At 36.8% G+C, this 13,473-nt stretch overlaps 2 protein-coding genes across 2 annotated transcripts; one reads left to right on the forward strand and one right to left on the reverse strand.

Annotated features, from left to right (window-relative positions):
• The first annotated feature begins 3,669 nt into the window (after window positions 1-3,669).
• On the forward strand, window positions 3,670-5,338 carry LOC141616963 (uncharacterized). Its single transcript, XM_074434131.1, has 2 exons — window positions 3,670-3,959; window positions 4,504-5,338. The coding sequence occupies exons 1-2, from the start codon at window positions 3,821-3,823 to the stop codon at window positions 5,235-5,237; spliced, it is 873 nt and encodes a 290-aa protein (XP_074290232.1). The 5' UTR covers window positions 3,670-3,820; the 3' UTR covers window positions 5,238-5,338.
• A 208-nt stretch (window positions 5,339-5,546) lies between these two features.
• Window positions 5,547-11,108, reverse strand: LOC141616962 (alpha-1,2-mannosyltransferase ALG9-like). The gene is made up of 10 exons (XM_074434130.1): window positions 10,740-11,108; window positions 9,544-9,631; window positions 9,293-9,452; window positions 8,982-9,199; window positions 8,567-8,868; window positions 7,513-7,627; window positions 7,274-7,412; window positions 6,627-6,823; window positions 6,437-6,526; window positions 5,547-5,950 (listed from the first exon to the last, which is right to left on the reverse strand). Exons 1-10 carry the CDS (start codon window positions 11,006-11,008, stop codon window positions 5,819-5,821), a joined length of 1,710 nt encoding a protein of 569 aa, XP_074290231.1. The 5' UTR covers window positions 11,009-11,108; the 3' UTR covers window positions 5,547-5,818.
• Between the last annotated feature and the right edge of the window lie 2,365 nt (window positions 11,109-13,473).

Here is a 13,473-nt window from a genome sequence, read left to right on the forward strand (position 1 = left end):
TTCTATAAGAGATCACAATGGTAAAGTTGTTTTGTTGGGAGCAAAAAAGTGCGGATCCAATAGTATCCTTGTTGCGGAAGCTCTCGCTTTAAAAGAAGATATTTTAGCAGCTAAATACTTGAGAATCTCAAAGTTAATGGTGGAGGGTGATAACTTATGTGTTATTAACTCGATTCGAGGTACCTGACAAATTCCTTGGGAAATTTCTAATATTATCAAGGATGTGAAATTAGACCTTCATTTTTTCGATGAAGTGATAATGAGATCTGAAATTTTTTTTCCATCTCTTCACAGCTCTTCATGTCTCCTCTCCTTTCCCTATCTTCATAAATCATAACTATGGGTCAAAGTGATAACTAAAAAATACTTGAGAAATTGTTCACTTTTTGACCATAAGCCAAACTCAGTATCCTCTTGGCAATGACGTAAGCTTATGAGTCTTCGAAATCTGTTTAGAAAAGGACTAAGATGGCAAGTAGGTGATGGTAGCAACATTAAGTTTTGGTCTGATAATTGGGTTTTTTCACACCCACTTACAAGCATTATGATTGATGATGATAGTAACCGTGACCCTAACCTTTTGGTTAAATATTTCATAACCTCAGATAAACAATGGGATGTTTGTAAATTATCCGATTTAGTGAATGACGATATAGTTAATCGATTACTAACATTCCGCTACCACATAATGATATTCCGGATACCTTCATTTGGGGTTGTCCGCAGACGGAACTTTCTCTACCAAGACAAAGAACTTGGTTAGCGCAAGGTTTGTTCGATCAAGCTCTTGACAAATGTGAATTTCAGTGGATTTGGAAATTGAATATTCCTCCAAAATTGAAATTTTTTCTTTGGAAAACCTGTGTTGACGGTCTCCCAACGAAAAGTAGACTTCTTAAGAGTCATATTGATGTCTCATCTCATTGTGTTCTGTGCAACAATCCTATTGAAAGCAAAGATCATTTTTTTTACGAATGTCCCTTGATTGGATCTGTCATTCAAGACCTGAACATTATTAGTTTCAATGAGTTTGTGTCAAAATATGATAATATTACAAGTCAAAGTTTTCTAACGAAACTTAATTTTCTCAAAGATTTAATTTCAAGAGATGATTTCACTAAGATTATCTTTATTTGGTGGAATGCATGGTTTCATAGAAATGATATTATCTTTAATAATGTTAACTTAAATATCAGCAAACTTATTACTTTATGTAATAATAGTATTAAGACCTGGAATGTGACGAAATTTAAGGATCTCAACAATCCCGAGATAGAAGAGTCAGCTAGAAACAATCCTAGGAAGGAAGAAATTTGGTGGGAAAAACCCAGAGACGGTTTCCTAAAGCTAAATTTTGACGGATCGAGAATAGAAGGTAGTAAAACTGCCTTAGGATATTCAATAAGAGATCACAATGGTAAAGTCGTTTTGTTAGGAGCAAAAAAGTGCGGTTCCAATAGTATTCTTGTTGCGGAAGCTCTCGCTTTAAAAGAAGGCATTTTAGCAGCTAAATATTTAGGAATCTCAAAGTTAATTGTGGAGGGGGATAATTTATGTGTGATTAACTCGATTAGAGGTACCTGACAAATTCCTTGGAAAATTTCTAGTATTATTAAGGATGTGAAATTAGACCTTCATTTTTTCGATGAAGTGATAATTAAACATTACTTTCGTGAAGCCAACAAGGTTGCTGACTTCATGGCTTCTATTGGACATTCATGTCCAACTCTTTCGAGGTGGCCGGTGGCTTCAACTTACCTCCCTCATTCGAAAGGATGAGATAGGTTGGTCCTACCCCAGAGGATCAACCTAGTTTTCTTACCTTATCAAAAAAAAAAAAATAGTTTTCCTTTTTCCTTTCTCATGGTTGTGATGAATTGATGATTGGTAGTTTTTTTTTATTCCCTTTTATTGAATTTTTTCAGTATCCTTTCTTGAACTATTTCTTCTTATAAATGACTAGACTTTGATTTACTCTCCATTTTAGCCTAAGAGAGTTTATCATAGTCATATGTCTAGGTTAAAGAAGGATAAATTCAAGAATTTTAGAACAATTTTTCACATTTTGTTGATGATAGAAATGTAGTTGGAATTTTTTTGGATTTCTTCTGAAATCTGAAAATCTTTTCCTCTAAATCTAAAGTTTTTCATTATAGTTTGGGGTTTCTTTGTTTACCTTTAGAATTATTTGCATTTTTTTTAAGCACAGCGCCATGTTCATTCTTTCCTGTCGGAACCAGCCTCTTCTTCATCTTGGAAACCTCTTTGTTATTGGGGAACAAACTCTGCCTTTGATCCCGTAACATCAGTTTTTTTTTGGGGGGTTGGCCGTGCTAATTATCTTTCGCTCGCTCGTTTTATTCCGGTTTCTTTCCGAGTTTGATTGGTAAGGTTGTGGCATGTGAGGTTGCGCTGTCAGTGTGTTGCTTTGATCTGTTCTCAAGTCTTTTGCATTTTGGTGCATCAGTTTTTGTTACTATTTCTTATTTTTTTAGTTTATCATTTTTTTTATTCTTTTTTAGGGCTTTGGAGTGGCCATCTTCTTGTTTGAGAGCGTCTTTTCCATTGTCCTTTTATTATGTTTGAGTCCTGTGTCTTGAAAATCATTGATTTTTCTTGTACCTTCCTCATCCGAAATGGTGTGATAGGTTGATTTCTATCAATCTAGTTTCCTTACCTTATCAAAAAAAAAAAAAAAAGAAGGTTGCCGACTTCATGACTTCTATTGGACATTCATGTCCAACTCTTTCGAGGTGGTTTGATAGCCGGTGACTTCAACTTACCTCCCTCATTCGAAAGGATGAGATAGGTTTGGTCATACCCTAAAGGATCAACCTAATTTTCTTACCTAATAAAAAAAAAACCCAAATATTATCAGAAACATTGACTCATATTATTTTATACTCCCTCCATACCACACCAATGGTAACATTGACTTTTTCACACTTGTGGAGACACATTTTGCAACGTTGCAACGTAAATATTTTTTGTTACACATTATTAAAAATTATAAAAATTTGATATTCTTATAGCATTCATGACGATAAATCAAACAAGATCTCACATGACTATATTGTCTTATAGATTAAGAATAATATCGAAGATTAAAACGACCATGAATAGTGGCAAACGTCAACGTTACCATTTGATGCCCTGTATGGAGGAGTATTTTATATTTATGTTAGGAACCATATTTTAGAATTTTGGGGTAGCATCATTCAATGATCTTAACCATTTTTTGGAAATTTGGGAAAGCGAATGCTACCCTTTGCTACTAGTTAGGATCTCCCTGTATATAAGTAAACCAAGTACTAGGATGAGATTGCAACTTGAGATGGTCCTTTGTAGGTTGAACACTAACTAATTACGATCAACATATAAGTGTTTTTATAAGAATATACAAAAAATATTGTCTATTACTCTTAGGAAGAATGGTGAAATGACAATCATCGTCAACTTGCGATTTGAGATAAACCGGGTTCATGGTCGGTCATATGCCCATATTTTGGAAAATGTTGAATAGAAAGAACACAAATAGTAGCCTATAGTTTTGCGCCACATTCAGTGGAGCAACACAAAAGTGTAGAAAAAAGTGTCAAGAATCAAGATTATCCAACTTAAAAGGTTGTGACTTGTGACATACACAATATGTGGCCAACAAGAGGCTTACATTATCCAACTTTGCCTTCAAATCTCTCTGTCTCCTCCTAAAGTTTTGGCAGTAGTAATCTCTCGCCATTTTGTCAGCAAACAAAACACTACTGATACTTGTTACTTAAACCAGTTTTCTATCTTACAAGACAGAAGACAGATAGAGAGAATGGAAGCTTGTTTTCTCAACTCCAATGGCTTCTCCAAAACTACGGGACTCACCATCCCAGGGATCAAACCCAACCAATTTACCATTCCGAGAAGCAAGTGCTTCCTCCACAGTTACAAGCATGCCGTTTCCAAAACATGTAAGTATCGTATCGCTTCAATCCCTACGCTCGACCACTCTTTCTCAATCTGAACTGTTTAGGGAGTCTTTCTCAATCTTTAAGGAATTGCTAATGTTTCTCATGTTTTCAACTATCATATAAAATCGGGATACATAATACATTCACCACCTACAACACTAACATCATTTTCTTGGCCAATAGAAAATCGGAAAGGTAATCAATATGACCATGGTATTACATACCAGTTCCAATCGTAATCTCAAAATTGGTCATGAATCATGATGGTATAAGCTTGATGGCTGCAGCATAAATACGGCCATGACTGACACACAAAAGTATGGATCCCCAAGGCATAATGCTGGTATCTACTCTCTTTTAAAGACATTTCTATCCAAAAATGTCTTGGTATAAATGACAACCAATTCACCGATAACTGACCGGAAATCGAATCTCTTGCTCCTCACATGATGATCTAGTAATATTTTCTTTTCTTTTCTTTTTAAAAGGATGGTCTAGTAATCCCAATGAGCTATACTAACTTTCCTATCAACATCCCATGCAGCTTGTCAACTGGGAGATTCACCGTCCGATGAACATATAAGCCCCATTGTCAGTGCAGATTGGCGGTCATTCCGAGCAAAACTAGTCGCAGCTGAGAAACTATCAATGCCTAATGGTTCCATCTCATCAGCACCGCTACCAACTAATGTTGGTGACAAATGGGCCCATCCAATCCACGAGCCTGAAAGAGGCTGTCTACTCATAGCCACAGAGAAGCTAGATGGGGTTCACATATTTGAAAGGACGGTCATCCTTATAATGGCGACAGGGCCATTAGGCCCAACGGGGCTTATCCTGAACCAACCTTCGCTTATGTCGATCAAGGAAACTAATTCGACGGTGTTAGACCAGTCTGGGACGTTCTTGAACAGGCCCTTGTACTTCGGGGGTCCATTAGAGGAAGGGTTGTTCCTGGTGAGCAGCCCAAGTGAAGGGGATGATGGAGTGGGGAGAAGTGGAGTGTTTGATGAGGTAATGAAAGGGTTATATTATGGAACAAGGGAAAGTGTGGGGTGTGCTGCTGAGATGGTGAAGAGGGGTATGATTGGAATGAATGACATTAGGTTCTTTGATGGGTATTGTGGATGGGAGAAGGAGCAATTGCAAGACGAGATTAAGGCTGGCTATTGGAACTTAGCAGCCTGCAGCCATAGTGTCATTGGGCTAGAGACCGTGAATAGTGGTGGAATGTGGGAGGAGGTCCTTGGACTCATAGGTCCCAAAAAGGTTTGGTAACTAATGTGCGGGTATGGTGTAAAGTTGCTTATCGCCTTCACTATCCTGAAAACTTTGTAAATCATCGGTTTATGCTAATATATTGAACTAATTTCACTCTATATTCCTGTCCCTTTAATACAGAGTATTAAATCAATGAGATTGATTCCCCGAACTACAGCAACAACAGAGGTTTGAACAAAACTTTATTCGGATCAGCTAACATGAAAATTATTATTTGAAACTGTCACTGACACGTACAATAACGAAAGAAAAACAGAAAAGTAAAAGAAAGCACAATAATTGCTCAAATGAAAAAATGTAGATCTATGACAAGCCGATCATGACCATATCCTAGAAAGGAACAATCAAATTCACCAAAATAGCATTCAGTGCAGAAACATAAAAGTTAGGCACTTGAGCTGTCACAACTGAGCTAAGAAAACAAAATTTGCTCGATAAAAATTAAGAGTAGTTTCCACCGTCTGACAAGTACAACACAGATTCAAATCATCATTCATACATGGGACAGAAGCATGTTCAGGGTCAGTTTAATTACCTAAAGTTTTTGTTAGAGCAGATGAGAAGCTTCAGGCACCTAGTCATTTTGGTATTCGCCTGAGTAATTTATACAGGCCAAAGACGTTTCTGTGTTCCCAATAGAACGGGATATAGAATGACCGGTAGAGGGGTGGCGAGAAATCTCTATCCAAGTAAGGCAGTGCAGCAACAACCTGAAAATGTACTCAAGTTGGCAAAAAAGATTAGTGTCTAGCATAATGAGGAATGAAAAAAATTCTTAGGGTACACCAAAAGTACCATGTCATCATACACATTAACCAATGACATAGGTCCTTTTAGTGGCGTAGCCAGCCTTAAATTCAAGTGGGTCAAAGTAAAAAGAGATAGCAATTGGCATTACTAGCCGTCCAACCTTGGTCGTATGCGTGGAATCTAGAAGCGAAAACCAACTGAGCAAACAGAACTCATTCGTACTACTAAAATAATTTACTATCATATTGAGAGTGGGGTCTTATGACCCCACATCCATCAATAAGGCTCCGCCACTGCCTCATTGTTACAATTCTAGTTTTCTCATTGGCTAGGGGCTAGAGTGTACACTGTACAGTGACATGGTACACCAAGTGTACGAGAAATGATGCCAGAAACTAACTTACGAATATACGATGAAATGGATGTCCAAAGAAAACAAATCATACCTCCCATGTTGACAAGTCACTTCCGCGATAAGCAAAAGGACGTTTCAGGTGAAGTTCAACAAGCAAGGTACAAGATTCAAGATCCCGTAGCTGTTCATAATCAGAAGTTAAACAGTTATAACAATAAAGCCAAATCCTCCAACAAGCAAACACACCATAAAATGCAAGAGCAAATTGAAAAGTCCATTACATATTGCTCCTCCGATGCTTTGTTCTTGTTGTTGAAATACAAGGGTGCTGCCGATGTCCCACCCAATGTTGAGTTAAATGGGAGAGGAAGAAGACCTCGGAATCCATCATCAATCCAGCGTACTTGTGCAACATAATCAGGAACAAAGAATGAAGAAGGGAATCTGTGCCATTCACTTCCAACGCAAAGTGTAGAACCTGGAATTGTAGTTAATAGCTACTTATATAAGTTTTAATTGGAATTCAAAAGAAATCAATGCCCTAATGCTGTTGGATAAAGGAGTGACAACGGTTTGTGCAAAGTAATATGCTTCAATATATATACTATGCATCAAATATCAAATTGGACCCGTAGCTCATAAGGGGGAGAAAACTGTTGGGGGGTTACAACTGCAAATTTACTCTGCCAATTAGCCATGATAAGTTCTGACATACATAAATAACCCGATTTCCAACCCAAAACAAATATTTGAACCAAACGCCCTTTAAGTTTTGCTAATAAGGGTTACAACCTTTTGGAGCTTTCTCACACTTCAAATGAACTTCTAGGAGGTAACACACCGTGATGTATAGACTTATAATAATTATATATACCAATACAAAAGAGGAGTGATGTCTCTGGCAATTTACAATTTGTAACATACTCACCAACTCCAGCGTCTTCATGATAATCCAAATGCTTGTAGATCTCCAGAGGAGCAGAGTAGCCATGAATCAAGGAGAAAGTGCGAGAATATGAAATGGATATTATAAGGCTAAGGATCACAGGCCTAACAAATTTTGCAGCCTGCCGCATCAAACAAAATAGTCAAGATATGAATGAAAAGTCATGTTATCAATGATACAGACTTAAGCAGCAAGGGATACCACCAAGACAGAGAGCTCACCAACACAACTAGAGAACGATCATTGCGGACATATTTGTCATGAAAAAAATCAGGCAGGCTTTCAATAAAAGCTGATGCAGCCACACAGATGAGTGGATAGATTGGATAAAGAAACCTGGATCAACAAAGGAGGGAATAGTAAATGGTGAATGGTGAACGACCAATGGTGTTTTCAATCAAAAACACTCATTAGGAAGAACTTATAGGAGTCTCTTCATGTACGTTTTCATAATAAGACTTAAAGACACGTTATAACATACGATCAACAAATATAAACAAGAATATTAAAATCTAGCAGTTATGTTACTTGGCTAACTAAGCTTCCGCATCTCTACATTATGACGTTTAAAATGGGGATATTATGTTCAACTTTGCCCAATGGGGATATCGAACATGTCGTATAAGAGGCTGCCAAAAAAGGCCAAGCAGGACAATCAATAAGGTTTATGCGAAACCAAGTAGCTGTGAACAAAGATATTGCACCTGAAGTTTTTCTTTGAATTGGTTCACCCCTTCAGTGGGTCAGTTTCCAGGGGATTCAGATTTCAGATTTCAGATTTCAAATCTTTTTTACTCTCTTTTCAGAACTCAGGATACTCTTATGTTTTTACTAAAGAAGTCATATCTAGAACTTTAAGTAACCAATAACAAAAAGAAAAAGGATATGAGACATGATCCATGATCCATGATCCATGATCCATGATCCATGATCCATGAAGAAGTAGTAAAATACTCCCTCCGTCTAGGTGAATTCTTTACATTTACGTTATTCATAAAAACCAAGCTATGAAACAAATGTACAAAGTTGCCCCTTCTTTTCTCTCTTATGCTTTTTAGGGCCTCACTTGCACATAATTTTTGGGAGTGTTTTTTTATAAAGCTTCATTGTAAGAATCTGTTATTAAAAAAAAAAAAAAAAAAAAAAAAAAGGGAATGTAAAGAATGCACTAAGACACCCAAAAATGGAATATGTAAAAAATTCACTTGGACAGAGGTAGTATCCCATTTCCATGCATTACCCAGCGAGACAAACAGATTCAGTAGTTATTCAAACCTCTCTTCTTTGTGTGGCTGAAGGGACATAAAGGCAAGCCAAATATATATAGGTGAAATGAATATCAGCAACTCTGGAACAAACTTCCTCCGTACAGCCTGCACAAGCAGGGTTGCCGGAAACAGCAAAGCAAGGACAAAGGCAAAGTTGAAATTATTGAATGCGTTATGCACATAAAACAAAGGCCCTTCAACCCCATACAAGTGGCTTTCACCACCTCCTAGCACATTGTAAAGCAACAAATTCAGAACTGATGATGTCCATCGTTTGTAGTAGTAGTGGTCAACAAGAACAGAGAGAGCCTGGAACAAGTACACAGATAAACTTCATCAGCATTTTCCATGTGCAAGTTTAGGTGAAAGACACATTATGAAAATATGTGGGAACAATTAATCAAAATTTAAGCTGGACTAACCAACAGAGAAACGGAAATGATTGCCCCGGACAAAAAGGCTCGCTTCAAGTTCCTACGCAAAGAGAACAATGTGACAGGTACGAAAGCCAAAACCGAGAAAGGCCAGCCAATGATAACTCCACTCGCTGCTATTGCAACTGCCCAAGCAGGTTTCTCCAAAAGAGCTAAAGCAGTTGCAAGGGACATGGCATACATAGAGAATGTACTTGGCAAGAAACCTAGAATTGGGACCCCATAAATCATGCATTAAACATCATCTTCTAGTTAATGGGTGAAGCACTAAATTGCATAACAGGGAGGATCAAACATACTTGTACTGGCCAAATAACAACCACTTGTTAAGCATAGCATCATAAGGGTATAAGAGGCAATGCGTTTTCCATACTTTCTGGAAAGAGCTACGACGAGAAATGCATCCGCCACAACTGAGAGGATCCCTAGAAAGAGCCTCACTGCATAAAAAACTTTAACCTGAAAATGCAAAATTACTCTGTTTCAGCAAAGGCCACAAACGCTTAGTCAAGACTTCTCTATGCAGTAGCAGTAAAAAAACACAACTTACCTTATCATCGCCAAACAACCAGGAAGCTGGTACACCCACCAGAGCATGGAAAATGATGTATAAGTAAGAACGCAGCGCATACTGTGAACTACAAAGTATATAAGAAAACAAATCAGTAGGGAACCATAAGTAACCAGTTATAAGTCCACCAAAATCGGCAAACTCGAGCATAAACAAGACGCCATAATCATATTTACACCTCCAAACCACTTAAGAAACCAAGCAGCATTTTCAATTTCACACCACCAAACAGACAAAGATGGCGTATACTACACTGAGTCCATGGATATCAAGCTTTAACATCTTAGGGATTTTTCTTAAGCCAAGCGTCAAGAGAAATCAATCATTTGGATTAAGAAGCTTAATTAAGAGTATAATCCAAGACAAGGCAACAACATCAATAGCATTATCCTAGTGTTCAAAGGCTCCGACCTATGGTCAGTCAGGTCAGATAGATAAGAGAGGACTATATCCAGATTACCAATAAAAAAGGGTGGTCCTAACACCACTCAAATATATATTGTGCAACTCGTTTTATACACAAGCATTGGCATTACAATTCCCTTACATAAAACTGTGCCAAGAATTTTTGTGATGGCCAGCTGCTATATCAACTGATTATAGTTGCCTAATCGCAAAAGAACAACAAATCTTTCTCCGAACGCAATTTGGGGTCTGCTAACCGCCCAATCTCAGCAGCTCAAAAATCCACTACTACTCAAAAACATAAGCAACATTTCCAGCAATTCACTTCTCATCTTTAAACATACATTTTTAACCCCAAAAACCAACAAACATAACACCATATTTCGTACTTACACCTCCATTTCTCACTCAATAACAACAATAACATTACCCCAGTGTGTCAATGGGTCGCCCTTACCCTTGTGCTAGCAATACAAAGAGGTTTCCAAGCAACCCAACAAAAACTGCATCGAATGACTAATACTTGATAATAAATAGAAGCGTTGGCAGCAGGCAGTTTAGTAAGTCATTTTGTCTTATTCCATCATAATCCAGACCCAAAGAATAACGAATCGAATTGGGAACATCCATTTCTCATACAAAATCAAATATTCAATACCAATCTTGTCCTATTCCATTTCTAATACTGGAAATTAAACTTAATAACATACAATAACACAACAAAAGCAGTAAAAATGGAATCAAATGAGGTGCATTAATGATTAAAGTACCTGTATTCCCAAGTTTGAAAGCCAGAATTATAAAGAAGATAATGAAGAGGTTCCCAATAATTGAAAGTTTCGTCGCAATCATGAATAATGTTGGATTTGACGCTCATATACCGGAAAAACCCTAGCGCAAATACTACCATTCCCCATTGCACCTTTACGCCACCGCCGCCGCCACCGTGGGAAGGTTTATCATGTTTGTTGTAGGGTGATGTCGACGACGGTTGTTCATCCCATGATTGTCGGCGTCTTTGTCGTGTTGTTGTCTCCATTTTTGTGAATTTTTTAATTGTTGTGAACTTGTGATAGTGGGAGTATCTGACGAGTGACGACTTTTGCTTCAACTAGAAGTTAAGGCCCAAGTGTGAGCCGTGGTCACTCCGTTCTATTCCACTGAAACTATTTTAATTTTTTTTTTTTTTTTTTTTTTTTTTTTTTTGATAAGGAAAGGAAACTAGGGTTAATCTAAGATCAACCTATAACATCCTTGTGGATGAGGGCGGTAACAAAAAATCAAAACAATTTTTAGTTACCAAGAAAGAAAGATTACTCTGAAGGAAGAAAAAAAAGGCAAGAAATACCAACTATCGAGAGGAAAGGTCCAAACTTTAAAAATCCGGGAAAGAAAATACTCATTATCACAGTACTGCACAAGTAAAGCAAACTTCAAATTACTCAAAGCCAAGGGCCGGAAGAAGAACTTCAAGAGCTTAAACCCATAAACAAAAATCAGATCGAGCTTTTGGCCAATAGGCTTTGCTCAAACCAAGTTTTGAGATTTATCTCAAAAAAAATGTTGTTTTAATCTTTGGTTAATTAAACCTTCTATAAGCTAGACATATGACTAAATATAGCTCTTCTAGGCTAAAATGGAGAGCAAATAAAGTCGAGTCTTTTAAGAAGGTAAAATAAATCAAAGAAATTTGACTGGAAAATTTTCAAAATCTACATAATCTCAAAGAAAGAAGAAGATAATGAGAAAAAAAGCCAAGAAAAGAGATGATAATGAAACTAGGAGGAGTAGATTTCAAGATCCCCAAATTTCTTAATATTCTGTTTTGCTTTTGGGAGAGATTTCTCTCTCACTGAGACTATTTTAATTGAACGGATTCAGGGATCCCATGTGTATGTGTCTATTCAATGCATCCTTTGTAACCATCATGACCGAGATCATATGTTCTTTAATTGCCCTGTTTTGCTTAAAATTTGTTAAGCTGTTGGAGTTGATGATTTAGTTTCTTTTTCCCTTCGTCAAGGGGTGATCAGTCATTAACCTTTGTAGACAATCTTAGCTATACTTTTTCCATTACCCTTAAATTATCGAGTTATCTCTAAGTTGTCGACCTTCTGTTTTCTGTCATTTTGGGTTATTCTTAAATTTAGGTTTACCTTTGGATTTTTACTTACTCTTTTTAAATTGTGTTTTTACCAATTGAAATTTTTTACTATGAATTCGAATTATTTTATGATTTTTTTTACTTACTTTGCGTGAAGCCTGATGCTTTGACTTTGTATTGGAGACGTCTAATACCGAGTTTTGCTCTTACTGACACGTATATAAAATAATTTTGATTTTAATTTTTGTTCCAACTTGTCTTTGCGTTGGAATATTGGTGTTCTTGTCCGCGACGAGAACTCTTACGCTCCAGTGTGAAAGACGTGTTTTTGTTACTCCTTAAAACATGTTTGAAAAATACCTGCACTTATTCTGTATTTTTGTCTTTTGTTTGTAACTGAATAATAAAATAGTGTCCTCAACTTTTGATTTTGTCTGTTTCTGTTTCAAGTTTCGAGGGCGAAACTTTTTGGAAGGTAGGGTGATTGTAGCACCCCGTGTTTTATTAATTTATATAAATTCTTTTAATTGCTATTTTGGATTTATTTACGTCATTTAACCATTTTCGTTTCTTTTACAAGTTCTTTATGAAAGTCGGTCCTTAGTGGGACTCAAGACGGATTTGTGAAAAATTCATCTAATTAGTTATTTGGAGTTTATTTCGCTAAATTAGCAATTTTCGTTAAAATCCGCAAATTTAGTTAAAATCGTTAATAATTCCGATTCGAGCCGATTTCGTATTATTTTCGTTAACTAGACGAGTTTATTTTATTTTTACTCATTAAATTTATTTATTAATGATTCCATTTTATTTCTGAAACCTTTACTAAAATTGATTTTAATTTAACTCAAACGGTTTTAGATACGAGCTACAATTCTTAACGATGAAGAAACGTACGTACGGTCTGGTAGAAGACTTGTACGTCGTAGAGGATTAGTTCATTCGGAAAAAGGTAGCTGTAACACTCCCATACTCCAAGTGCCTTACCAAGACCACTTAAGGCATGGGGATGCTACCATCTCGGTTACCCGAGGCAATGTATATCAAATAGACAATAAAGAAACATACTTTATTAAGTAAATTTAAAGCGATACATGTCCAATACCAAAACTGTTAAAGAAAATACATCCGTTCCAAAAATGACAAACCAACTTAGTAAATAAATGTTTAACGACACAGCGGAAGACTTCTAGACATCTCGTGGCAACTCAACCTAGCTATCCCATCTGCGTCCATCTCATACCTGCTCAATAACTGCTCACCACTCCCGAATGGATCACCACAGTTTTCAAAACATTTAAACGGGGTCAGTTACTGATTACACAAAATAATACAACAGGAACAAAACACAAGTCACCCAATCTCCATCACAACTCCACACACCTGACTACACACTAAAG

Source organism: Silene latifolia, chromosome X, assembly GCF_048544455.1.
Source record: "Silene latifolia isolate original U9 population chromosome X, ASM4854445v1, whole genome shotgun sequence".
NCBI classification, from domain to species: domain Eukaryota; kingdom Viridiplantae; phylum Streptophyta; class Magnoliopsida; order Caryophyllales; family Caryophyllaceae; genus Silene; species Silene latifolia.

Bases quoted from the DNA above. Each gene is read 5' to 3' on its own strand.
- LOC141616963 (XM_074434131.1), top strand. From the start codon at position 3,821: ATGGAAGCTTGTTTTCTCAACTCCAATGGCTTCTCCAAAACTACGGGA. The intron at 3,960-4,503 runs GTAAGTATCGTA...CATCCCATGCAG, and splicing joins GCATGCCGTTTCCAAAACAT to CTTGTCAACTGGGAGATTCA.
- LOC141616962 (XM_074434130.1), bottom strand. From the start codon at position 11,008: ATGGAGACAACAACACGACAAAGACGCCGACAATCATGGGATGAACAA. The intron at 9,453-9,543 runs GTAAGTTGTGTT...TTGCATTTTCAG, and splicing joins GGTTGTTTGGCGATGATAAG to GTTAAAGTTTTTTATGCAGT. The intron at 5,951-6,436 runs GTATGATTTGTT...GTACATTTTCAG, and splicing joins GTGACTTGTCAACATGGGAG to GTTGTTGCTGCACTGCCTTA.